Raw genomic sequence first — 27,325 nt, 5'->3', positions numbered from 1 at the left:
GAAAAGCACACAGTGAAAAGTCAGTTTAATGAAATCTTGCATGACAAATTATGGCAATTCTCATAATTGGAATTCCTAAAACTAGAGAAGGTTACGGGGAAACATGGTAAATTTTCAAATATGAACATGTTTCTAGAAAGGAAATAAACCATTTTCTACACTCACTGGGAGAACAAGAGGCCAGTCAAACTGCAGAATGGGATGTGTTAGGAACAGTCATTTAATGGCAGCAATACCTAAGCAATGGAAATGCTCAGTGACTGGGAACAGGGAAGAGAGTCATTACAAAGTTAGAGGTTTTTTATTCCTGCAGGCTTCTAACAGTTTGGACATCTGCCCAGCCTGGTTTCACTGGAAGACTGCTAAGAACGAGTTTGTTTAAATCTTTCCCTGCCCTGTCTTCTCTGAAGTAGCGCATCACGCACTGGCAACTGAACTACAGAAGGATGTTGTAACTACACATTTTCTTACCTTAATGTTTGTATTTCCTGTGGGTGTAATATTATTATTTTTAATTTTATGGATAAGAGATTTACTTCTGGTTTTAGTAACACCACCATTCTCACAACATTTTCCCCATCAGATGTGCTCAGCTTTACTATACTCTTCAGTATCTTTTTTTCTCCTGGAAAATTTGAAAGGCTGTGCCCACATCAGCTGGAACAAGATACACAGTAATTGCTAACAACATCCATATGTTAACAATAGACCTAAGAGCAAAGATGCAGCAGGAAGGTGGTGCAAGGGGAAGACCACTGTAAGACGACAAACCTGGTCATCAACCTCCCTTCTAACAGCCATTGCCCAGCACAGGAAATACAATGCAGGGCCTGGGGCATTTTGTTTGCTTGTTTTCTGATAAAAGCTTTAATGTAGTTCCCACACACATTTTGATATGACAGTCTTACATAAATCTTTCAAAACACATGGGCATTATCTGGTTTTACCTGTCACTAGTTTTCTAAGGCTTAAAGCAGAGAGTGAAATAAGAGTTTTGCTTTGGCCTAACTACATTTTGCTGGGCAGGGCCTGAACTCAATCTATGGCCAATTCTGTTAGTGGTTCACACTAATATTCTCCTCTTCACTATAAACATATATGAAAAGCTTCCAGCTGAAATAAAATTTGTATCAGTAAACAGTTGCCAGATTTTTTTAGAATGCTGTTGACAATTGTGTACCACCACTAAACTCCATCAAAGCAAGCATGTTTATGCCATTTTTCTGAATCTTCATGCACCATCAATTTCATTTTCTGAAAGTGAGACTCTGCATAGACCTCATGGAGTTTGGGACCAGGAAATAACACTTGTTTCTCCACAAGTAGGCCCTGCTGACCAAGACACCTTATTAATTTTCTTTATGCTGACAACAAGCAGCTTTATATGCTGCAAGGTTGTTTGAAAAGAGCAGTTTAAATCTGAGTATCCCAATGTAAAAAGATCCAAGATTAAAAATGCAGATCACTTATTTGAAAATACGGAAGTTCCCCAGGCCTTGTGACGCAGAAACAATTGTCTGGGTGGGTATTAAGAAACATGCTATGCTTCTGCTAGTGAGCTGCACGAGAAGGGGTGCATGAATAGCTTTGTGCATGGTTAAAAAAACCGTAACTCTAAGGAGGAAAAGAAACCAAAATGCAAAAAGGCATGAGCAGACAATCCAGAGAAATCACGACTGCAGTGGCACAGCTAATCATCAGCCCTTTTCACTCTCCAGAAAAAAAAAAAAAAAATCCAAGATGTTCCTTCAACAGGCTATCAGGAAAAGCAAAGCACCCCCCTGCCCCAACAGCTGAAATCTCCAACAGTGGTTAACATCAGACAACAGCTAAAAACATGTTCTTGACTCCCAGTGAAGAAAAGTGTGTTTCATTAAAATAGAGGCAATAAGGACTGTTTTGCTATTTCAACAATTTCAAGTTGCTTTTGTGCTGCAACCTGGGTTTTCATTTTCAATTCAGCCTACATTAAATGCTTCCTCCCCTTCAATTTTCTTTTAAATGGTGCATTTTAGATCTCCTTAACCTACAGAATAAAGAGCAAGCAAGTGAGAAATTATCTATCAGTAAACTATTTATAAAGGAAATAGAAGTTTGGGGAATTTATAGGGAAAGTGACCTGGTCACTGTTCTTCGTGACTACCAGATTCCAACTTTGCTGGACAAGAATATACCATATGTTTTAATAACAAAGTAAAACTCAACGTTCACACAAAAGGCCCAAATGGTTAGGAAACATCCAAAGCAAAAAGTGAGTTATGGTTACAGTAGGAGTACTTCAGAATTACACACAGGAAAACACATTCTTGCTTTTATTTTGGTGGAACAGAATACAATATCCTTCAGCCGAAACTATTCAAAGCTGGCAATATTACCTTTTTCTTCATGCTGCAAGACTTCAGGAAACAGAACAGGGACAGGAAGGGTTAGAAGTTAATTTTCTATTTAAGGCCGTTAATTCAGCAAGATATTTAAAAATGTACTCAACTTTAAGCGTGAATAGTTGCATTGACTTCAGTAAGATTATTCACATGTAGTTAAGTCAGGCAAGTGCTTAAATGGCTTGTTGAATCAAGCCATTAAATGAGAGCTGCTTTATTATACAGATTTATTTAAATGGCTGACAGAGCTCATCACATGAGCCTATTTTATTCTTCCAAGGGCTAACAGCTGTTTCCTCATCAACTTTTCTGAAGGTGTAACCTGTATGCCTCCTACACTGTACTGTAGCCACAGAAACATATAATTTTCTAAGAAAAATTGTATGCAACATCTATTATATATAGTGGCTTAGCTCTCCCTTAAATAGTAACAGAAAAGAACAGTACAAAACAATAGTTTCACTTTTTCAACACACAAGAGCATCTTATTGAAAAACTAAAATAAAAAAGTATCACCACAATATAAATCCCCAAATAATAATAATGAAATGGGAAGAAAGAAAAGGAGTTAGCAAAACGTCCTGTGGACTTTAAAGTCTCTTATTACCGCATTAAAAAAGCTTTTCTGGTGAACCACAATGTTTTGTTTCTCTCTGTTTACAAACCCACTAGACAGGGAACAACAGTGTCCACAACCTACATTGAGATTAAAAGGTAAAAATACAATCTGCCCCATCTGCAGTCCAAAACCAGAATGAACCCAAAAGGGCAGTCAGTGAGCATAAGAACTGGTGAGGACACAGCTTCCCTGCAGGTGACAGAAATTCTTAAGGGGGAGTAAGGGTTATGAAAGTGGATTCGAGTTGGAACCGTGGTGGAAAGTTCTATCTTGGAGGCCTGCAAGACATGACCAGTAGTAGAAGAAACAGTCAAAAGGTCCCAATGAAAAGCTGTGACAAGCTGTAATGTGCCATTTCAATTACAAGGAAGAGGGGAAATGTTTGGTTTTGTTTTTTTTTTTTGGCTCATCAATATGATGAGCTTTCACATCCCAAACCACATTCAGGTAGTTTCCAAGTCTGCTTTTTTTTGTGTGGAATCTACTGATCCAGACCAAAAAACCAAACAAACAGAACAGGGATGTACAGTTCTTAAGTCCTGGAGCCTTCAACACTGCCTGAAATAATAGCTGGCCTGGGGTATCCAGAGATGCCTGCAAGATGGTGTTCATAGCAGCCTTGCAAGCAGATCGGCTCACATCTGCTATGTGCTGCCAACATTCTGCTCGTCACCTTCATCATTAGGACCTGAAACAAACAAAGTAGTTCTTTGTCATAAGAAGTGTCTTTTGTTTCTTGCCTTACAATAAGAGACCCTACATGAGAAGCCTATAGAAGTCTCAGATTTAGGATTTCAATGACAGATGAGAACTGCAGAGTTCCCCCTCCCCCTGCCTCACATCCTTCTTCTCCAGATTAAGTTCCGTCCACTGCAGAATTTTGTGTTCTTGACTAATCTGCTTTGGGGATTCCAGTAGCATCCCAGAGTCTAAAAGCTCAGTTTCCAGCCTCTTCAACCCACCCATATTCACTCCTCCTTTTCCCTGCAGTGAATCAGGGTGGAGGACTGGTCTCTGTCAAAGGTTGGATGTTCTGAGCCATAGGAAAGCAAAAGCACAGATGACTCCTAAGTGAGGAGTACAGAAGAAAGCCTTCCTCAAACTGAGGACCAGTGCTTTTCTTAACTTATACTCTCCTCATGTACAATGAAATTAATTACACTCTTTCCATGCCTCTGCAAACCTTCTGCTTTCCAAACAGCACTCTACTCAAGGGTCAGAGTGGATCCTGCCTGCCAAAAGTAGCCCAAGACAGTCATCTCAGGTTTTACGTAAAAGTCCTGGCCACATTGAAGGCAAAAATGAAACTCTCAACCACCCGTTAAAAATCCTGTAAACAAAACTAGAACTTATTGAAGCACGGATAACCTCTGCTAAACTGTGCCATGTAACTCAAGATGGAAGCAGCACAGGGGCCTTTTTACCAGTTTGAAGAAGTAGCAAGAAACGGTTGCATTCAAAAAGGCAATTCATGCTATGAGTCTTATTCCACAAACACCTGTGAAGTAACAGACCAGAAGTACATCTATAACATACAGTTAGAAAGAGGACAGTCTGCCTGAAAGAACAGAGAAAAACGCATGGAAAGCAGAAAACCCCATTGTCTTTCTTGCTTACCACTTCCAACTGATCCTGAAGGTGCAATGACATCATCATCACTGTCTTCCTCATTTGATTGCGTTACCTCTGGCTCTGGTGCTACATTCTTGACTTCTTGCTCTTGTTCCACTCTACTCCGCAAGGCCAAGATCCGATGGTGTAATGCAGCATACAACTGCCCTGTATCTTTAGAGCTTGCCTGCATTTTTTTTTAATATTCAGAAACAAGAAAAAGGTGCAAGGAATTATAACAGAATAAAACACTACTTACATAATACACACCAGTCATGCCAAATTTCACAGTCTACTTTTCAGTTTTCTCATATAGGGTTTTTCAAACTAGGTCAGAATGGGTTGTGGTATACATAGCAAGATGTTAGATATACTAAACTCTGGTGGTGAGAGTATATTCCTCTCTGCTCAGCACCAACTTTCTCTGGCTAACGTAACCAGTACTAGCTTATTTTATATAACCTTCTTCACCCAGGAGTCACACAGCTTTCCTGACACCACCACCCCCCCCCCCCCCCAAAGCTTATGCTAAAAAGATCTTTAATTAAAAAGTTCGTCTTGCACAGATTTTTCCAGGTTTGTCAATCACTCAACTTCACATATTGGTTAACTGTAATCAAGTCACTTAATTGTTTCATGACGCACTGACATAAAATTTCAATGTAAGATATAATGAGAAAACTGAATGGACATGCAGTCAGGCAAGTGATTATTCAAAATTTTTTTTACAATCTCTTTTATACTGGTCAGCTGTTTCAGAGGGAAGCATTTGTGACAACCTGTTCAAGATCTTTACTCTCAAAGTTTAATGGTGACTTCAAAAGAATCAATTTTTAGGCCTATCAAACTAAGTATTTAATGGACATTATTTAAAAGGGAACTCCCTTCTGAATACTATAAAACTGTCTTCACTATATCAATGAAGTCCTCATATTAACTACTATTACCATTACCCCAAGTTAACTGTAAGGTAACAACCCCACATCTCGGATTCTTTAATGAAAAATTGTTTCCATCCTCCCCATCTGTCACTTAAATGTCACCTCTATCTCTGCAAAATTCACCTGCAATGAGCTGTAGTGAATAAATTATTCTACACAAGATACTTTTTATCAATACTAAAATAATTAGTGAATAACCTGATGGCAGACTAACTCAAATGTGTCACATCTAGAAAAATGCTGAGAAAGAGTTATCCATTAACTTCACTGCTTTTTTTTCATCAATGGATATTCAGTGTCATTGAATTCCACCCTGGGACTCCAGAATCCAGCCCTACAAACCTAATGCCACAGGGGAAGCTGACCATTTGTTGCTGTTCTCTTAATTTCTGATCCATAAGAACACTTAAATTCTTTAGTAACCCCTTGTGTAGAATCACTGTAAGTCAAAATCAAAAGAATGTGTTCAGACCTCAAGATCTGTAAGTGTTCTTAGCAGACATTAGGGAATGACCTTTCTTTCTTGCTGACTGTATCATAATCTCCCAAGTGTTTTAGTAATTCTAATTGGGATTGCTGTTTCCCCATTTATCAAGCACAGAAATCACTTTCACTGTCCTGCTACTGCTTGGAATACTCTGTATTAAAAGAAAAATCAAAGTTAAAATGTGTTACCCTTAACTACTAACACAATGTTCTTGACAGATATTTAGTGTTTCACTTCCAGTGAGCACCTATACATCCATCCATGCTGTAGACAGACAATGACAGCTTCTCATGCCACAAGTTATGGTAGATCTAATTTTGCTTAAGCTACTACACAGAAATCTATGAAATGCCTATTTCCCTTGGTAACAAAAAATTATTAGCATTAATCTTACACTACAATTACAGTCTTAATAGGCATGGAACAGATCCCATGACTCCATGGTCGATGCTTTGGTCTATCTGGCTTCCTAGAGCAGCCTTTTATGCGGCATTTCTTCGCAACTAGTAAGGCTTTTCAGGCAAGCAAAGTCTGCCAAGCTCCTTGTCTTTGTGGAGGGGGTGGTGGTAAAGAGGTAGGGTGCAAAGAAGAATAGCAATGTTACCTACTACAATTTAAGCAAGCACCAATTTTAGTAGGAAGGTTAAGATGTAAACAAAAAACAGTACTCACTGATATAAGAAAAACTTTAACTCCCTGGTCCTCTGTATCCATGGCAGTGATCCGGATACTCTTCTCACTGGCTTTATCGATCTGCATCTGAGCCCAGAGCTTGGTATTTAAGATTAACCTGAGACTCCCCTGAGTCCTCATCACTAAAGCCAACATACAAGATCAGTTAGGTGGAAAAAGACACAACAGGAAGCTCAGAACAGTCCAGATGGCTTTTTATTGTGTGAATGTTTAAGTCTCTTTGCAAAGAATATAAAGGGAAAGCCCTTAAACCAGGAATCTTTTCACAACTGCTAATCAGAAGAATGTAGGCTATTAAAGATTATCACTCATGTCTAAAGATATTTAGTCCAAATTCTTATATGTTAATACATCAAAGTTCAGTGGTTGGATCTGAGCTGATAATCTCAGGCTAATGCACATTCCTGCCAGTCTGAACAATTGTGTACTATTCAAAGAGACTTCCCCCCTACAAGTACCCCGTCCCAAAAAAGCAAAGAGCCCAGATCTGAAGAACGTTACCATAAATTTCTAGTCAAATATTCTAGTTGCTAAATACAGCTTGCTTTTCTGGGGAAAGACAAAAAAGTAACTGGAACATTTGCTACAATAGAGGATATGAAAAGATACTCTCTTTGGAAGAAATGGTCATAAATTGAAGCAAGAGAAAAGGTCCAAACTGCCTTCTGAGTTGCTGTAGCCAAGACATAACCTGAAGCGGATGTTGCTGTGTGCCATGGAAGCATCCTATGAAACCAGCACTGACCACTACCTCATCTCCCCTGGTTCCTCTTACCCAGCCGAGACTGTAATGTTCCATCATCTGTTGAGGCCATATCATTGAGTCTCAGAAGTCCTCGACCTCTTTCCACCCAAGACTGAGAGTTTTTATCAAACACAAACAGCTTGCACTGAATCTGTAACAGAAAATCTCTCTATAGCATAGTGGTTGATTGAAGTAATAATATATTTCATATTTAGTCACCTACAGCTGGCTAAAAAAACCTCAGATTTTATATTGGATTTTTAAACAGTTTATAGCTGCAGAAACCAAAGCAGTCATCCTCTCTTTTGCAATAAATTCCTCGAAATATGCTATCTGGTTTCATAAGGTTTTATTAACAGAAGGTAGATATTCTTAAAGAATACCTGTATTCAAGATCAAACAACAAGAACAATTTTCAGATAAGGTAAACTTCCACAGAGGAAACTTACTGTGATAAGAGACCAGATAACAGTCATGTATAGTCTTAAATCAGTCAATTCTTTTAAAAATTTTAGGAGTACTTTGCACCACTGAAGGTGGTATTTGTTGCTGGGAAGACCCAGCACAATGAAAGCAAAGCAAAATTCTTCCTGTATTAAGGAATAAAGGATGAACAAACATGTTAGTTCATTATCAATTCATAAAGCCTGACCCACACAAAGCCATGAATAAACAAGAGGTATTTTTCCTGGTTTATCAGTTTGAAAAAGTCCACCTTTTGTACTTTCGAACGGTAGGACTGTTCCCACTTCCCATAAAAGCTCCCTTTTCCTACCCTGTTAAAGCATTTCTACTTTATATTGCCCTCTCTAATCCATCTTCATTGTCACTGCCAAGGTTTCATACTTCAAACCGTCACCTCAAGTTCCCCACATATGTGCGTGCACTAGGTGGAGAATATATTTCCATCTTTCATTCCCTCCATTTCTCTCATCTTCTCCAACACAGAACACCTAGCTCTGTATACTTCATTTCTGCAACATTAACATAGTTCTGTCTGTACAAGTCCCATTTGGTATTCCAGTGCATTAAATTTCATAGGAAAAAAGAACAGAAATTAGGTGAGAGGTCTGTTAAGTTACAACATATTCATGCAAGTCTGTCCTCTTAAGTATACAACTGCTAAAAGTTGTTTTCCTAAGTGAAACAGGACTTTCATCTCTTCAGTGTCTTGTTCGATTACATGAAGCAACCAGGAGTTTCTGAATTATATAGAAACAGAAAAGTACCAGAACAACTATCTGAAGACCATTCGTATCTGGTAAAAAGAATCTATAATGCTTGTCTTCTCAGACTTACTTTGTTGGATAATACAAGTGTAACTAATAAGCACTAGTTACCAACACAGTGCCTCTGTTTGGTGTCAGAATAGAGTAGCATGTCTGTAAGAACAAAATGCTATCCTTTAAAAATAATGCAGTTCAAGTGCTGAAAAACAAAGCATCTCAAAAAAACCCTATAATTGGAGGATAAAGAGAGGAACAAAAAAATATATACCACTTAGTTTTACACAAAAACCCTGCACATTTTTCTTTCACATCTTTCAGGGCATACTGAAGTTAATAAGTATATTTAAGTTAATGAAAAACCACAATGTTAAATAAATCACAATTAAAATCAGGAGTCTAAGTCATGACTGAATATCCTTCTAAAATGTCACTAATTCAATTAAGTACCTCAAGACAAATTCCGCAGTACTGTTTCATGGTTTCTGCTATGCAAGAAACCAGATTACTGGCATAACAGTCCATTCTGAGTTTTAATTATTGTACTGCTGAAGATTTTTTTTAAAGAACTTGAAAATATTTAGTTCATTTAAATTTTCTTCAAATAATTGTCCTGTAGAAAACAGAAGCTTTTGTGTGATGGATTCAGGAAAGTATGTTTAAGGTTTGTCTGGATGGCCCAAACACTAAAATTTATTCAGAAAGAGGAAATTAAGAAACAGCAAAGGAAGTACCTTAACACAAGAAAGTACATAAGAGATACAGAGGATGGCTGAGTTGTAGGGAATCAGGCAGTGTGCATTCACTGGACATCCATATGAATCCCCATAAACTCAAAGCTCCTCTACTTTATCCATTTTCTTACCTGTAGCACATTGCTTTCAGCTTCCTCCCCAGTAATCACTTCTACCTTCGCTAATAAACACTTCCTTGCTGTTGCTTTAGTATAGGCTGCTGCAGACTCTGCCAGTGATTCTGAAATATTATTAGCTGAACAACATTTTGAAAGTTTGAGAATGATTAGCATATAAATTTGTAAGATTTATAAAGCTCTCACACAAATATACCAGAATTTGGAGAAATAAAGTACAGAAGACAGACATTAATAGAACATTAGAACTAGGATTGAAATTTAAAGCAGAAGTTAAAGCTTGCCTTTTAAGACTTTTAAGATCCTTTAAAAGCACAAGATGACACAAGGGACAAAAGAGGTAAGTTACTGAAAAATTTTGTCCCTGCATACAGTATTTCAAAACCTTTGCTAACACATGGACACCTATGCATCTGTAGGTGTGCCAGCAGAACTGATACTGCTACCAGTTATAAAGTTATGCCTACACATGTACAGCACATGTACAGTTTTGGCTTGCAACGCGTTTGCTGGAGAAAACCCATAGCTCCCAAAATGTCCAGAAAATCTTGCCAATCCGAAGAGTCATAGAAGTCTAGAATCCAGCAAACAGTTCTTGGTTCAAGCAACACATTTGGTGCACCCACTCAATACAATATACGTTTGACTCAAGACATTCAGCCACTGGAAATGTAATAGAATTATTAAAAAAGTCTGCCACATTTCTTCCACACTCTGCAGGTCCCAGTACCTGCTCTGTTAATTCCCTCTACTTTCATTCTGCTGAAGATACTCCCAGTACCACAGAACAGCCATGAAAAAGACAGTGTAGCCCGTACGTGTTTAATATTAAAGACAAAAGGACAAGAGATCTATCGCATCCAGCATGTCACCTCCCACCCCAAGCCTGTATTCTTTGGTTACAGCAGACAGTATAGGCAACCTAAAAATGTTATTTTTTTTATAAAAGTAACATGATATTGAAAAGTGCAAACATTTAAACAAGGATTAACTACCATTCCTAAAACAATACTTTGTTTTTCACCTTTCTCTGGTGTAGCTTCCTGAGAAGATGATTCAGACCCAGACTCTGTAGCAGCGTTCTCCTTGTTACTCTCTGTACTACCTTCATTTGATTTTGGTGGACTCTATTGCAAAAAGAAGAGGAGGTAAACAGAAGAGAGAAAGTATACACTGATTTTGCAGAACAAGACTAGTGATCAATTACTGACAGAAGCCCTAGCGTTTACAAACCATACGGCAAAGGAAGAGTCCTGCAGATGACACGCTTTCACAGTAAAAGCTATCCTACTACCCCAGCCAAGGAACTGAATGGAGCGTGACCTGAAAACCAGTTAAAATTATTTTCCCCTGAACTGAAACCAAATTTCAACCCTTATTTTGAAGTTATGTTCAACAAAGCAAACCAATTTCAGCTACAGTTCAACTCAAGGCACACTTGACTGAACTCCCTGCTTGGTGGTTAGACAGGTATGAATGCACAGCATTAAGTGTTTCCCTTTTGTACCAGCATAGCAATAAAAACAACAGTAGGAAACAGTGAGGCACAGTTATACCTTACACAATAAACACAGAGTTTCCTGAATCATACCTCAGTACTGAGGCAGCTGCCTAGTATATGAAACATGAAATCCCATCACTGGGGGAGTCATGTAACTGACCTTTTCTCAATTTGGAGGACAGCAAACATAAAACACCCTCAAATACTTATATTGAAGCAGCCATTTAAAGAAGCAAACTGTACCATAAAGTGGTTGGCATTGAGAAGCCCATGCACTACGGAGAAGGCACTCAGTCTCCCTACACTGGTACAGCTTGGCAGGAAAATCCTGGAGAGCACTGCTGTTGCAGACAATAGCTCATAATGAAACCCCCACGCTGCACTCAAAATAAGTTATCTGCAAGGGAAACCACTGAAAGAAAACCATGCTCCAGTGACAAGTATAATTAAAGGTTCTCAAAATTCCTGAGTGAGAATCCATAATGCAAACTACTCACAAAATTACAACATTTCATATACAGTGGATACTCACTAGGACTCGCTCACTCATGTTCTGTCCAAAAACAAACTTGTTGCTAGATGCATCTGCACTGTTTGTAGAGTTCTCTACACTGAAAAAAAGAAAAAAACAAAAAACCAAAACAGGTTTTTCTAAGTCAGAAAAATATCTGTTTATCTTCTACTGATAAAGTTGCTCAAGAAGTGACCAATTGGCACTGGCTTTAAAAATTAAGCACTGGTTGACACAGAAACGTCAGCAAAAATTAATTCAATTTAGTAACATGAAAGCACATACTGGTTTTATAGAATGAGAATTCTCTCAGAATAATGGCAAATTATTTTGTCACTGTAAATATCTTCACTTCATGTATCTAATTACATATTAAGCAATGCTGAATGCTAATTGTGGGCTTAGTGTTTAATCATTAACAGTATTCTACATGCACAAAACTTGAACCACTACATGTTTTTAGGTCAATTTTCTCAGGGAAACAACTGAAACAAAACCACTTGCAATATCATAACTGAAGCAAAGGTAGCGGGGATAAGTAACACTGTTTATTAGACTAGCTGCAATGCTACAGCCTCCCCAAGAAGTTTCACAATCAAATCTCAGCCCTCACATCTTCCTTATAGAATAAGCATCCTCCTCCTGTGTGGCATTTTTATTAACAGATTTTAAATCCCATTTAGGAAGGATAATAGTTTTACTATTTCACAGACTCAAAAACTTAAGTCATTGTTCATCTGCCTTCCCTTCAGGCATACCATGCTAAGACATCAACATGCAGAACATAGACCATTTGAAATCAAGTCTATGTGCATTTCACTAAGTTTGGAAAATGGGGGCACATATGTCACTACACTATTCAAGTGGAACCAAACAAACCTTTAAATCATGCATGCAGAGTTGCTACTTCTGATTAAGGATATTCAAAGAAGAGGAAATCATCAGGGGAAGAAAGTTTTGTCTGCTAAGGGAACTAAATACCACAGTTCTGACTGAGCTCCAAATGCCAACTGGGAACTCAGTATGATCTACCTAGTACATTTACAATTTGTAAAGGACTGGCAGTGTGTTACACAAAGGGAGGAGTTTTCCTTTTACAAGTCGACTGCCATGTCTTGCCATCTCAGATAGCTAAAAACCAGAGCCAACTCCACTTAGAGATGCTTATGTTTTTTAAAAGAAAACCCAAAAGTAGGTTTCTGGTAATGGACCTACCATGAATAAATCCTCCCAAAGTGAAGACTCAATCAAAATACATGTCATATGGGTTGAAGGATATAAACAAATATTCCAGTATTTCAAGCCCACACATTAGGAGTTATTGTCTGCCAAATCTCATAAAATAAAAATCTGACAGTGTCTCTGCGAAGGCATCAACCTGGCATCCACAGTCACTTCGTGGTATTCTCTACCTCTCCAGTGCATCATCTGAAAATCTCAATGTCAAAAGGGATTAAGACTGCAAAACTGCCTAGTACCTACTTTGTTGTGAAGGCCATGCAGATGAACAACAGGGTCTTAAAAATACAGAATTTAAGGACAAGGCAAGCACGCATCGGTGCTTTTCCTACAATTATTTCATGGCCTCAAACAATGTGCAGTTCAGGTTCTTCCAGGAGCAGAGATGTTACTCTATTGTTCTCAGTGGGATTTTCCCCCCATGCTTTTCCAGTTACTACTTGAGTTGATTGCTCTGTGTACTAAGAAATTCTCTTCTGTTTTCTACTCTTTCTGTAACACCACTTGATTTTTTTTGACCACTACTGAGCTAACATTTTCATAGAGCAGCATCGACACCTTAGCCTTAAGCGAAGGCTGTCAGTTCAGAGTTCATCACCTTATATATAGAATTAGCACAGTCTTCTCCTGGTTGCCTCACTTTACATATACCTACATCAAATTTTTTCTGATGCTATTGCCTAATCAGAAATTTTCTCAAAGATCCCCCACAGTTAGGTTCTATTCTTCCCTTTATCCATATCATATATGAAACATATTGAACAACACAAATACAGTACAGATTCTATATGATTCTACTGGTAGCTCCAATTTATTCCATCACCGTTTCTTTCTAATCGCTCATGAGAAGACTTCTCTCCTCTTATGCTTGTTAGTTTTCTGAAGAGGCTTTGGTGAGGACCTGGTCAAGTAAATGGTGTCAAATGCATCTCCCTTGACCAGATGATTGAGGATTCCCTCAGATCTGAAGTTTGCCACCTCATTCTTCAGAAGCCTGGGTTGCAACTGACCCAGTATAAGCCCTGCATCCAATAAAGAGTAGAATCACAAGTAATTTTGAACACAGAAATAAGAAAAACTGGCCTATAGGTTTCCCTGTAGTCTCACCTGGAACTGATGTACTGTAGAAAATAATTTGTTGCAGAAGGTACGTCTGATGTAGGAAGGCCAGCATTCTGCACATCTGCAGTTTCATCGCTGTCATCTCCTAGCTATAAAAAGGACGAGTATATATTGACAGTTTTAACTACTGACGACAAAATTTTCAGCTCATTCTTTCCCAAGACAAAGTTCCATCCACAAACGCTTTCTACAATAAAACAATACAAGCCTACATCCCAGTATTACTTTCTTTTGTTATGCTAGGAAACCTGTGCAAACCTGTCTTCAACAGGAGGTACTGACAATCCAATGCAATTACTCCATAAACAGGTTTGAACCCAGGCTGCCCTGTTTTCCTTTTATCACCTTTTCTGTGAAATCTTGGTTGCATGGGAGCATCTTAGGAACACATTTCAACTTAATTCTGACCCAAAAGGTAAGAGAAAAACATTACATCGCACTGAGCTTTACATGTTACCTATGATTGCAGTAGATGCGTTTATTTTTGAAAAAGCTTCTTATGCTACTAAACAGTAATATTAATTTATTAAATGTCTCTAGGACCAGTTTTACTAAACAGCCAACCAAACTGTCTTCACAGCTTCTAATTCTGCATATTTATATGGCAGTTTTGACCCTGTTATACAGTGACTTCAAAGTACTTCATAAACAGTGTGTAATGCTCATGCCAACAAATGATCCGTTCCACTCCTTATCCTCACTTAAATACATCAACTCTTAGTCAAGATAACAAACATGTTTACCTTAACCCTATCTCTTAAGTTTTGCCCAAATACAAATGCTTGCTGTGCATTTAGTTCTGCCTTCTCACAGCTGTCATCATCTGAAGTATTGTTGGACTCTTTTTTCTGACATTCTCCTGCCTAAAGAAAAGAAATTGAAAACTTTAGCCTAGGTAGTTGAGTTTATTGAAATAAAAAACACACATTATGACACGGTGAGTCACACAGTCATTTACAGTGACAAGCCAATAACATCTCCAGAGCTACAAGGCAAATTTTACATTTAAAAAAATCCTGTTGTTGTTTACAGCATCTTCCTTAATGAATCACAAAATAGTTAAGGTTCAAGGGGATCTCCAACAATCATTTGGCCCAAACCATGCTCAAAGCAGCACCATCTTGAAAATTATGCTAGGCTACCTGAGACCTCATACAGTCAAGTTTCAGAAAATTAATGGTTGGCAGTTTTACAGTTTGCATAGCCTGGTTCAGTGTTTGACTGCACTAAATATGACAGTTTTGTTCTAACACCCAACTGGAATCCTCCCTCCCCGCACTTGTAGCCTCTCATTTGTTTGGTAGGCACTTCCAAGTCTCATTCTATTTTGCTACAGCCCACCACTAGATAGTTGAGGAGAACAATTCAATTCCCCTCCCCTAGTCCAAGCAGAACATACTCAGCTTTTTCACTCTCTCATCAGACATCATGTGCTCCAGCCACTAGTGACCTTGGTGGTTTATAAATGTCTTTCATGTACTGGCAAGCCTCAAACTATACTCAATACTCCTGATGCCACCCACCAGCGGCAAGTAAAGGGGAATAATCACTCTTCTGAACCTAATGGCTGCAGTCTTAGTAAAGCAGCCCAGTACATTGTCTTAAATTGATAAAAGGATGCACTGCTCATTCATGTTCAACTTGTTGTTCATCACTGTTGCACAGGACCTCAAGGCTCTTGAACCTTTTGTCACACTGAGGACCTTCTATCTGGACCTCTGCAGCCCGCTTTCCATTAGCAGCTCTGTAGTCTTTCACTGCAGCTGCCATTGTAGTGTTTTCCAGGGCACCTGTGGCAGTATTTTCTCCTATCACTCTCATGCTATAGTTCTCATCCCATTATACTCAAGGCCTTGCACCTGCAAACCCCTATAGTGATGTTGGGAAGCAATTGCAACCAGCATGGGAATCGCCCCTCCCTCTTCTCTCCTAAATTCCTACCCCGTAGATTTTGATTTACATTAGAAGACCCAACAATATGCATCCACAAAACCTAACAACTAATCAGTGCACAGCAGCTCCCCCTCAAAGCATCCTCCAATCAGCATTAACAGCATAAGCAGACATGACCCCTCTCCTGCCCCCCCAATAAACAGCAGGAAGTTTGAGCACATCCTGATGAAAGCTATATAGTTACTATAGGAAGAGTATTATGGGGCACCACCTCCTCCACTGGAGAGGATGCCCAGGGACAGTGGGGAACCCCTGTCACTTGTCTTACTGGCTGGCCCACGGGAAGTTTTCCCTTTTCTTTCCCCTTTTGCTCTCCCGTCCTTCAAAATAAAGTAACTGTCACCCTTAGAAGTAATACTATCAGCTATAGACCCTGCTGATAAATTCTGTACATGAGAAATTGTCTCAACATCCTTCATGCAACACAAGAATCTCCAAACACTTGTCTGCATAGCTGCTTTCTAGCCAGTCACTCTCCAGTCCCTGTGACACGTGGGTTATCTCACCCCAGGTACAGGACTTTGCATTTGTTGACCACCAATTGGTTTCTCTTGGCTCATTTTTCAAGCCTGCTGAGATCCCTCTGAACAGCCCTGCCTTCCAACATACCGACTCCTTCCCTCAGTTTACTGGCATCCACAAACTTAACAAGATTCACTGCACCTTGCCAGGTTGTTCATGTAAACATTAAATAGTACTGACCTCAATATCAGCCCTAAAGGAATGTAATGCCTCTAGTAACTGGCTGCCCATCAGACTTTGAACCACTGACTGCTACCCTTGAAGCTCACTGGTTCAGCTGATTTTCCATCCACTTTAAATTCCACCCAACCAATGCGTGTCTCTCCAATTTGGCTATGACAATGATACTGGAGACCATCCATGCCAAAGACCTTGCTAAAGTAAAAACCAACAAGTATTGCTCTCTGCACAGCCAACCATCTCGAGGAGGGGGGAGAAATCAGGTTGGTCACCATGTTTTATCCATGCTGGCTGTTCTCAGTCACTTTAAGGTGCTTCATATCCTAGGACTCCTTCACCAGGAAGGGAAAGGAAGGGGCTGAGCAGATTCTACTTTCCTGGATCCTCTTTCTTGCCCTTCTCTAAAATGTGTGCCACATTCTCTTCTTCCCCAGGAAGAGGGACCTCCCACAGTACCACAACATTTTGACAATAGGCAGTGGTCCCTCAGTAACACCAGCCAGCTCCCTCAGCATCCATGGATGCATCCGGTCTGGTCCCATGGACTTGTATATATCAACCTGTCTTAGATGGTCCTTATTACAGTACATTTGCTTAAGTCAAAGTTTGCTCCAAACCTCCCCCAGGAAAAGGGACTGGTAGACCTGACAGCAGACCTCTCTTAAAAAACAAGGCAAAGGCATTGACTCCCTCAGATTTTTTTTCATGTCCTTCATCACTAGGTTCCCTCCAACATTTGGCAGCAGGCCTACATTTTTCCTTCATCTTGCCTTTACTGCTAATAGACCAGTAGAAGCCCTTCTTGAAGCCCTTTCATCCCCAGTCACTTCCAACTCCAGCTAAGCTTTGGGTTTCCACAGTTCTCTCCCCACACATCCAGGCAATCCTTTTGTATACCACTCAGGTACCTTGACTTCTTTCCCAATGTATGTACACTCAATTTCTGGATTTAAGGAGCTCCCAGTTCATCCATGCTGGCCTGCTGCCACACTTGCACAATTTCCTGCACATTAGGATAAACTACAAATTCCCTGAGGTGGTTGTCCATAAAGATAACAAGCTCTCCTGAGCCTTTCTGTCCTTCAGGATCCTACCAACAAGCTCGATGAACAAGCTGAAGTCTTCTCTCCTGAAGTTTGGATCTTTATTCTGCTACTTATCTTTCCCACTTCCCTCAGGATCTCAAACTCCATCTCATAGCTGCTGCAAATCACAGATACCCTCAACCACTGTATTTCTAAGCAGTTCTTTGCTGTGAATACCACATCCAGCCAAGTACCTCCCTGGTCAACTTATCCAGCACCTGCATCAAAAAAACCTGTCCTCAACTTATTCCTAGGATCTCCAGGAGTATTTCTATCAGGACATGTTGCAATTTTATCAGGTGCCAAAGTACTTGAAGTTCCCCTTTAGAACCAAGGCCTGCAATTGTGAAGCTTCTAATTCTCCAAGGGTTTTAGCTACTTTCTCCTCTTGATCAGTCCAACTCTAGTGAAGGTTTACCTTAATCTTCGCCCTTCTTGGCTTCCCCTCTGATCTTAACCTATAAAAGTCTTGACCAACTCAGCACCTTTCCCAAACCAAAGCCTCTGCATTCAAGCAGCTGCTTTGAGCATAGCAGAAACCATCCCCTTCTTGTCCTTCCCACTTTACTTCCTAAAAAGCCCATATGTATCCAATGCAGTACTCCAGCTGTCCAAGTGAACCTCCTGTATCAGTGAACCTCCTGTATCAGTGATCCCAGTGAGGTTACAAAACTGCCACTGCACATAGATCTCCAATTCCTGCTGTTAGTTTCTCATGCAGGGTGGTGTTGTCTACAGGTGCTTCAGATGGGCTGCCAGCCATGGCACTTTCTGCACATGTTGTGGGGGGAAAAGCAGTGGGAAAACAGTGGATTGAGTCCAAAGGAGTTTTGCAAATCCCGTTTTACGTTTAAGGGATATAACCTTTGCATAACCTAGCTGTATCATCTGCCTTCAGATTCTAATTCTGGCATTTCAAAGACTTCCTTTTTCTGCTGGTAGTGAGAAATGGGCTAGTGTGCCTGCTGGGAGTAGTCCTCCACCACTGAATGGTGTAGACAGGGTAAAGGAGCATTCTGTTGAACAAAGGGAAAAATCATTAGCCTAGAGTCTCCTTAACAAGTCCTCCTCCTTCTGGATAAGGATCAGTATCTCCCTGCTGCCAAAAAGGCCAAGAGCTGCACAGTAGGCTTGAACAGGTGCCTATCAAGCTTCCCTGCATATCTGATGACTTTCAGCCACCCGACTCTCCCACCAGTCAAGGGAGGTTGACTAGAAGGCTGTAGCTTGTACCCATCTAAGGACTACACTGCTTAGGGCTCCTGCAGTTTCCTGGGGATTTTCAAGACAGAGACAATGCCTAGCCCAAATAAGTACAGGTCACCACAGAGATGCTCAGAGTAGGACAACAACCAGATAGAGAACATTCCCACTCTGCTACCTTGTATAAGCACAAGACAGAGACCTCAAAGAAAAATCTCTTCTGCCAGTAAAATAAGACCATGACTCTCATCTGCTTTAACAAGGGCAGACCAGGCTCATATATAACTACAAAATACCACATACTTGCCCTCACAAAGAAGCTTTCTCTCTGTAGTACATTAAATCTATGCCACAGATCTGCACATACAACTACTAATATGAAACTTAATTCCAGAAGCAACCATTCACTCCTATCAAGCAATCTAATATTCCGCAGAAAGACTCCAGTATTTAACACAACTACTGTATGAACTCCAATTACTTACAGCTGTGCTAGAAAGCTTCATGCAGATGGTCCATCCAGACTACAAATACAAGACAATGAAGAATATCCCACCACACTCCTTGGTAAAATTGCCAATGTTCAGTTATGAAGCTTTATACCATTTAATATTTAGCTTCAGTGATCCTTAACATCTAGATTTAAGAGCTTTCTTCTATCAGAGGACTTCCTCCCAGTCACTATTTCTGGACGTTTTTGATTAAAAAAAAGTCAAGAGGACTTCTGCATGTTAAAAATGTATAGAGGGTCTCCCTAATGACATACACAGAGGTAACGAGCATGTCCCACAAAAACTTCATACTGATCCATGCAATGAATGTACTTATTACTACTTATGGCAGTAGTCTTTCACTAAACCTTAAAAAGCCATTGAACACTTGAAGTCTTTCTGCTTAGATACTCAGGTTTCAAAAATAATTGGGACTTGAAATTCAAGTACATCATTGCATACCCTTGCATTAACAATGCTACTTCTATGCTCAACACGGCATCAAAAAACAACCCACTGTCTAATGAAGCTACCAAAAAACAAATCTAAAAACCCACCCAAACCCCAAACACCCTTAAAATCCCCAAACATCCTCCTCACACTCTCAGTCAACACATCTTAAGAAGCCAACGGTTAGCTCAATATCTGCAGGAAGGAAAGGACTGGACACACTTTGCACAGAACAGGGAAGGAACTATTTAATTACTTTCAAGATACTGAATAAACAACTTTTAATGCACTTAGATGCCTCTTCATCTAGCTGAAGCTTTTCAGCCCCTCATTACCTGCACTCTCCCTCCACCATTTCCTGTAGGGAATTTATTTGCTGTCTCTCAGTTTTTACCCACTATCAGCTCCTGTCTCTAAGCTTCTTTATGTGTTACTCATTCGCTTCGGTTGCCTGTACACTTTCCATCCTCACATTTCCCAACACCGTTCCACATTCAGTTGGTAGAAATCACGACAACACCAGTAAAGCCATCAACCATGGGCAGGGGATTGCTTTTTGCTAGGCAGTCTGAGAAGGAAAACTGAACACGTGCAATGTAAACTGCTCAGTTCGCCCAGCTCAAAACCAAACCCTTTTCAGATAGGAACAGGAATTCAGTAAATGCTTCTTAGTCTCTGGCCTGACAGGAGCACCAGTCAGACCTGGTGACAGCCACTGGAGGAGATAGCTCTTTTCCACCCTCATAGAAAACAATTCCCTACTCTCCTGACCCACTCCCTGCACACAGAATAAGAGATGAACCTGCAGAAGGAAGATGTATTCCTTCATGCAACCCGATTAGATGAAAAAGCAAGTATTCTGACTATCAGTCCACTAACCAACACACACAACTTACATTAATCCAGTATCTATGGTAGGAATGGCATCACTCAAGCAGCAGTAACATTGTAGTCTTGCTGTAGCAAGACTAGAAATAAAGCTAGAGGGACTAAAAAGAACCAATGAGGGCAGAAGCAGAACTAAGCAATTTTTCTGTATCTTGTGAGGGGAAAAATAGGTATGAAAAACCATCCTGAACTGTGGATTCAGTAAATCTTTGTTACAGTTCTCAAGTTAGTAAAGATAAATATAGCATACTATTAGGACAATATAAAATCTACTACTACACCTAAAGTGTTCTACCATGGTATGGATAGATAAGGGGGCTATCACTGATGAAACTGCACTCACATTACTAAACAAATAGACTCTGCTCAGAGAATACTATTTTAAAGTCTGTCACCTTGAGTGTCCTTCCAATCCTTCTCCAACTCACCTTGTCTTCAGAGTCAGAACTTTTCAGTGTTGCGTTACTTAGTGATTCAGATGTGGCTGCAGAGTCGGGCAGGATATTTACACCATTGGTGCCACTGCTGAGAACTGCAATAAGGAATGAGAAAATGACACAAACTCTCTAGATATTTAGATTGTAGTAAAAGTGGGAGGTTTTCTATAGCAAATTGCATGCTGTTTTCTTGTTTAAGTCCATGGAACCTTGCAATGTAAAATACAGAGTTCCCATAGTATTTTGCAAGAGACATGAGGACCATGATTCAGCAATTCTTAGCAGAATCAAAATTCCAAATGCAGAAAACCAAGTCAGCAAAAAGTCACTTAATCTATACAAATGCTGCAGGGACTTCAACACATACAGCTTCAAGCAACCACCCTGCTCCAATTAATACTATTCACAGCCAGCAGGGCTCCTCTTTGGACCAATCTAGCTACTTACATACTGAAATCTTACTGAAAATTTGTACCCCAATATTAAGTCCCCTGTAGAGTCCAATCTGTGCCAACAGGCATGCCAAGAAATCAACCTAGAAACGTTTGGTTCTATGCCAGATTGAGCATTAACTGAAATTACTTCTGTTTCAGTTCAACTGAACTTCCAAATAACAAAAGGTGGGGGGGCTGGGAAAACATACGAGTTTAGGAGACATGGACACCTTGAACAGTTTTTTGGTTTAACTTCCAGTTTTCAATCATGCCTATTTCTATTAGCTATATCAAGTTCCATAACAATACAATAAGCATAATATACACGACCAAACTAAGAATTAAAAGTGTGTCTCGAAGTCCCAACTCAAAATGGTCCCCAAGCCTACAGGCACCTCCTAGTGATTTAGGCATTTTACATCACTGTGTAGCTAGCTGAAGTCCACCACTACTGTTCAGTTGATCAGCAGTAGCTTATTACACCATGGTCAATGTTGTCACCCTTAGAAGTCTTTTTACTCCACAAACCAAGCATGGACTACACCAAAGTTAGAGGCCTGGTAGGTAATGTCAGACAGTCATCCTATACAAAAACTGAAGGTTCGACTGTGTTATCCCTTATGTAACACAGATATACTATACTTAACATTTGAGATGTTTCTCTTCTGAAAGGAGAAACCTAGCAAAGCAAAGGCAGATGCTGAGTAAGAACAAACTGCTACACTAAACAGATTTTGTATTTTTGTTCTCCCTCTGCGGTGTTCTAGAAAGCAAAAGCACTATTTACCCATCTGCGAGAAAGCTTTTGGCTGTGGTGCCTGTAATACTGCTGGACGTAGCACACTTCGCTGCTGTTCCTTCGGTTTCTGGCTAGGGAGACCTGCAAGTACAAAGTTTTTTCAAGAGCTATAAAGCTTTAAAGTTCAAAAATTCAGCTTCATCTAATCTTCTCTGTAACTGCTTCCAACACAGCATACAATGGAAAACCAGACATTTAAAAAGCTTCCACCCCCTTCTTTCCCATCCCTCAACTCAGCCTCAAAATAGAATTAGTCCCAAATAGAGATGACTACTTCCTAGCCTTAAAAGACACTTTAAAATATATTCTCTACTTTATCCAGGAAAGCACAGAAGGAGAGTTTATGACAATGACTCAGAAATAAAAGTCAAAATGTAAGAGAAATGAACAGTACACAAGCAATCCTATTTATTCACTGACAAATTATTCAACTACACATTCCAAGTCTTCTTTTCTCCTTCCAAGGAAGTAATTTCCAGATACTGGTAAACAATTTCTCCCCCCCCCCCCCCCCCCCCCCCCCCCTTTCACACAATCAAATGTATTGGTAGTGTAATAGTCTCACACATTGTTTCATTTAACAACCTTTTGGCTTTTTGAATTAACATGGCCTCTGGTTTGCTATAATAAGATACATGGCACTACAACTCTTTAATTCCGCTCTGATTCAAAAAGCCAACTGACCTTAAGCAACCTAATAAAAATCTTAACATCAACTCTAGAAGGTTATGGCAATCCCAGAAGGTTCAGTTTTCTTCATTGAACAAAACAAGATGAACTCTTAATCCAGTAAAATACTGCAACAGAAGTTACTCATAGCAACTCAGCTGAATATTCTGCAAGTAGTTCCATTCCAGGCCACCCATATTCAAAGGACATGAACAACACCCAAAATATAACAACTGTCCTAAGTTCAAACATTCATATGTCAGCTCAAAAAAACTTGCTTTTTTTTAAATTTACCACTCTTCCTGCAAATGAAAGAAACAGTTTCCATATATATATATATAAAAAAAAATATATAAAAAAATATATAAAATAACTTCCATTACCAAAATAGTCTTGTATTTTTCTCTAGGAGTTTAAGGAGTTGTGATATTAATGTCTTTCCCATACTGGCTAGGTCTACATCAGCAAACAGGAAACTCAGTAAGAGCCAAACCATACAGCCAAACTGTACAGCGGAACAGGTAGGATCAAGGACTCAGCATGCATGCTATCATCAAAAGCCAGGGAGAGGAGGATGTGGGGAGTGAACAACATTTCAGACTTTTTTCTAGCCTGGTCCCAGACTGAGTGCCCATTAATGACTGGAACTTGTTCAGTGCGTTCCTGGAGCACCCCTCTTGTTTCAGTTTGCTACCAAAGGAATTGAGTTCATGGGGCCAGGAACTACTCTAAGAGCTGAATCAAAGCATGCTAAGCAGAGACAACTGGGAGATGCATTTCAGAAATGCATGACTGATCCAAGCCAAAATTTGGATATGTCTATGCCCATTACACAGTGGGTATGGGCATAACCACTCTGGAAAATAGAAGATTTTTTTCTGCATAAACACAGGTATTGCCACCTTCCAGTTACAAAAGCAGTTTGCGAAACTCCTAAATAAATAAAACAACAAAATGCTTGAACTGGTTTCTTTGTACTGCTGCAGAAAACAAGGAACTCACCTGCACTAGGTGCCTGACCATGGATAAGTATTGGTGGCTTCAGCCGGAATCCACTGCTCTTTTCCTCTAGTGGCAAAATACAGAATTACAAGGACATAGCTGTAACATACTACATAAAGTCAGTCATAAAATTTCTCATGCTTTCCCCATTGTAACCACTCACAAGTTTTATAAATATCCAAAATCATAAGGAAATTTCCAAAGAACAAACTCCCTTCTTCCTTAAGAAGTCTGAATTTTCAGTGATCATCACACCAAATATACATCACAGACAGAAACACAAGTTGTTGCATGAAAAAAAAATCAAAATTGTTTTCCAGGAGAAACATGAAACAGACTATTTTCACAAGAGAAATGGAGTTCCTTCTGTGAAGGACTCAGAGGTTCAATAAAGGTACTTCATAGAGGTTTTAAGTGAGAATCCAACTAAAGAAAGGACAATCAGGAGTATGACTGAACATGACAACTGCTAACAAGCACCCAACTGCTAATTATCATAAATTAAGTTAAACTTCATTGCCTAATATTAGTTTCTCGTAATTCCATTAGCTTTTGCCTTATGTTTTTATAGTATGAAGGTAAAAGAAATTCCTTTGCTTGTACTCACTACAGTAAGGCTTTTAGATAAATAAAAAACAAAAATCTAAAAAAATTATTCATAAGTCCAGAGCTGTTACAAAATGAGTTCTTAAGAACTTAAACAGTATAATTATAAAATGTTTCCTTTTAGAGGCATAACAGCTGTGCTCAAAATAAGACAACTCAGCACCTTACCATCTTACTGTACTTCATTATTCTCATGCCATTTAAGCATAAGATAAGTGTGCTATACAGCAATAACACCACAACCAAACTGCAGAACAACGGTGATTAATAAACTGTCAACACAGGGTTCACAGGTCATCGCTGAACATCATCATGACCATAGATTACAGTCAATTTGATTTTCAAAATCAAAAAACCAGTATCCAAAGTAGATAAATGAAAATTTCCCTTAAGTTTTATCTAGAGGTTAACAGGTGGGCATAGAGTCATGTTACAGTCTTCCACCACCACTCCCAAAGCATTTAAGAATTTTGGTATTTGTTGTTTTAATCACCTCCAGCAAGCATGAAATCAAGCAATGAAGAGAGCAAGAGAACAGCTGTAAGATCAGAACCATCACAACTTCCATCCTCCCAGATAGGGTTTTACTTCTGAAGTATCAGTGTACTTTAGAGCATGACAGCTGACAGCAGTTTGCTGAGAAAAAACAGAAAAATGAGGAAGCTCACCTGGTTCTGAGTCCGAATTGCCTGTAGAGGGTTCACAGAAGCTTGATGGCATGAAGACATTGTTCTTTGTTACTGCAGTCAGGGAAAAAGAAAAATAAAGAGAAGTTGTGTATATTGTTCTTAATTATAAATTCCATTCCCAGACCTATCAAGACTGCAAATTGAAAATGATTTTTCTAGTAATTTCTTTTGTTTATTTTAGGTTTTTCTTTCTTGTAAACTAAAACAGTATTACAGCCACAGAAGTAAACAGGTTATGTCTGTAAAATCCCCTTACTTTCTCCTGAAACAGAGGAAGAGCAAATTTATTCTGAAAGGAAGATAAACGCAGGATTCGCGGTCTAAATTGTATCTGAACGAGGAATTAAAAGAGATGTTAGAACATGTAATATCACTATAAAATATGTATAACATTTCAAAAGGCCTCTGCAGAGAGGGGAGAAAGGAGTGTGATGCCTGCTAAATAGTGGAAATTAACACCTGGGCTCCTCAAAAGGTTTAAGAGTGATAGCATAGTTTGCACTAAGAGCTAGGCAACTTATGTTTGAACTGTCCTGCAAGGCAAAAATTCTACAGAAACAGAGGAGAGAACATCACAGTATTTACAGATGTCACACTTAGGGAAGTGTAACAGTCAACAAAAGAGCAAAAAACATTTGAAAGGAACAGGCAAAGGACAGTGTTTCTTTCCCACCCTTTGCTGGGACCTAGAGAAGCAAGTAGTAAGGAGTCAATGCAGTTTATGAAATACGACGATCAGAGCAGGAGGTAGATGCATCAAGAGACACAAGGCAACAAGAGTATGTTGGGGTTGTTTGTCTCTAATCTTGCATGAGGTAAAGTATGACAATATTTATCAGCTCTTTTAGCTTTTATGAGGCTGTGGAAGAAGATTAAGTATGCCAAAAAGAGAAAGGCAACTCATCTCTGAACACCGTTACACTGATTTTGTATTTAAGTTTTTGTATTTAAGTGAAAAAATTTCTGTAAAACGAGGCCATCAAATAATGTCAGCACCTTCACAGAAGTTGCAATTCCAGTCAAAGTTGTCACTGCTTGACAACAACACACATCAGAACAGAACAAGGGAGTCAAACAGCAAATAAATGACCATATCCAGTCAAAGTGCATTAGCCAAGCAGGTGCTGAGAAAGTATACTGGACTCCAGAAACACCCACTATTTAACCATTAAAAGAGCCAAATTGTTTTCCTCCACTTCTTAACGAATGTTAGCATTAACCAAAATCTGAGATTTTAGAGATTCTAATCTCAAAAGGTAAAGGCACTACAGACTAGAAGAGTTAGTGGTTATAGGGAACATAGGAATACAAGGTCCAATAAATAAGGAAGCTCCTAACAGGCTATATACATTCTGTTATTCTAACAGAAAACCTATAGACAAAAAAATCCTATTCATTATTCTTGTGCAAACAGTGTTCTTTTACTAAGAGTGATTGGCAAGCAGACAGCAGCAACACCGGTCCCGTGAACCATACTTAATTAACAGGACTGCAGCTTGAAACCTGCTAAGTTGCACACCTGAAAATCTAGATCTTAAGGAGAAGGGATTCCTCCCCTGACAACTAGCATGGGTGGTATGAAATGAGAATACTGTGCCCATAAAATATCAGGAGCTACATTTTGAATTCCACAGTCATTTAGTTCTTTAAAATTAAAAGCAAAAATAACTAGGTTTTCATCTTAGTCACACTTCCTAAACATGCTGTATGTTAGAGGAATATTTTTTACTGTTCTCTACTGTTTTTCTTATCTCCTTTATTTCAACTAAGACAACAGAAACAAAGTAGTGAAGTCTCCAAACCTGCCCCAAGTGCTGACATCTCAACTAAAATAATTCTCAACCGAAGCTAAAAAACTTATTGTCTGTGAAGAGAGAAGGCATAAATTTTAGAGACCAATCCTGTGGGTGAACACAAATATCAAATATGACCATTCCCTCGTATGTGAACTGCAAGAATTTACCCCAGCC

The 27,325-nt window shown here is 39.3% G+C and overlaps 1 protein-coding gene across 3 annotated transcripts in view; it reads right to left on the bottom strand.

Annotated features, from left to right (window-relative positions):
• The window catches only part of RANBP3 (RAN binding protein 3), a 54,752-nt gene continuing 27,427 nt past the window's right edge, over positions 1 to 27,325 (bottom strand). For 2 of the 3 annotated variants that reach the window (XM_075723895.1, XM_075723897.1), the window contains 13 exons: positions 25,335 to 25,406; positions 24,061 to 24,126; positions 22,378 to 22,470; positions 21,148 to 21,251; positions 14,691 to 14,810; positions 13,933 to 14,036; positions 11,608 to 11,686; positions 10,599 to 10,701; positions 9,569 to 9,693; positions 7,508 to 7,628; positions 6,712 to 6,854; positions 4,618 to 4,798; positions 1 to 3,688 (listed from right to left, as the gene is read on the bottom strand). In XM_075723895.1, coding sequence (XP_075580010.1) covers positions 3,645 to 3,688; positions 4,618 to 4,798; positions 6,712 to 6,854; positions 7,508 to 7,628; positions 9,569 to 9,693; positions 10,599 to 10,701; positions 11,608 to 11,686; positions 13,933 to 14,036; positions 14,691 to 14,810; positions 21,148 to 21,251; positions 22,378 to 22,470; positions 24,061 to 24,126; positions 25,335 to 25,406 — 1,355 coding nt within the window. In that variant the 3' untranslated portion in view covers positions 1 to 3,644. Of the gene's footprint in view, positions 3,689 to 4,617; positions 4,799 to 5,148; positions 6,191 to 6,711; positions 6,855 to 7,507; positions 7,629 to 9,568; positions 9,694 to 10,598; positions 10,702 to 11,607; positions 11,687 to 13,932; positions 14,037 to 14,690; positions 14,811 to 21,147; positions 21,252 to 22,377; positions 22,471 to 24,060; positions 24,127 to 25,334; positions 25,407 to 27,325 lie in introns of those variants that run through there. The other variant, XM_075723896.1, reaches the window with a different exon arrangement.

The sequence above is a fragment of the Pelecanus crispus genome, chromosome 20 (genome assembly GCF_030463565.1).
Source record: "Pelecanus crispus isolate bPelCri1 chromosome 20, bPelCri1.pri, whole genome shotgun sequence".
NCBI classification, from domain to species: domain Eukaryota; kingdom Metazoa; phylum Chordata; class Aves; order Pelecaniformes; family Pelecanidae; genus Pelecanus; species Pelecanus crispus.
This window is presented reverse-complemented; position numbering and strand designations above follow the sequence as displayed.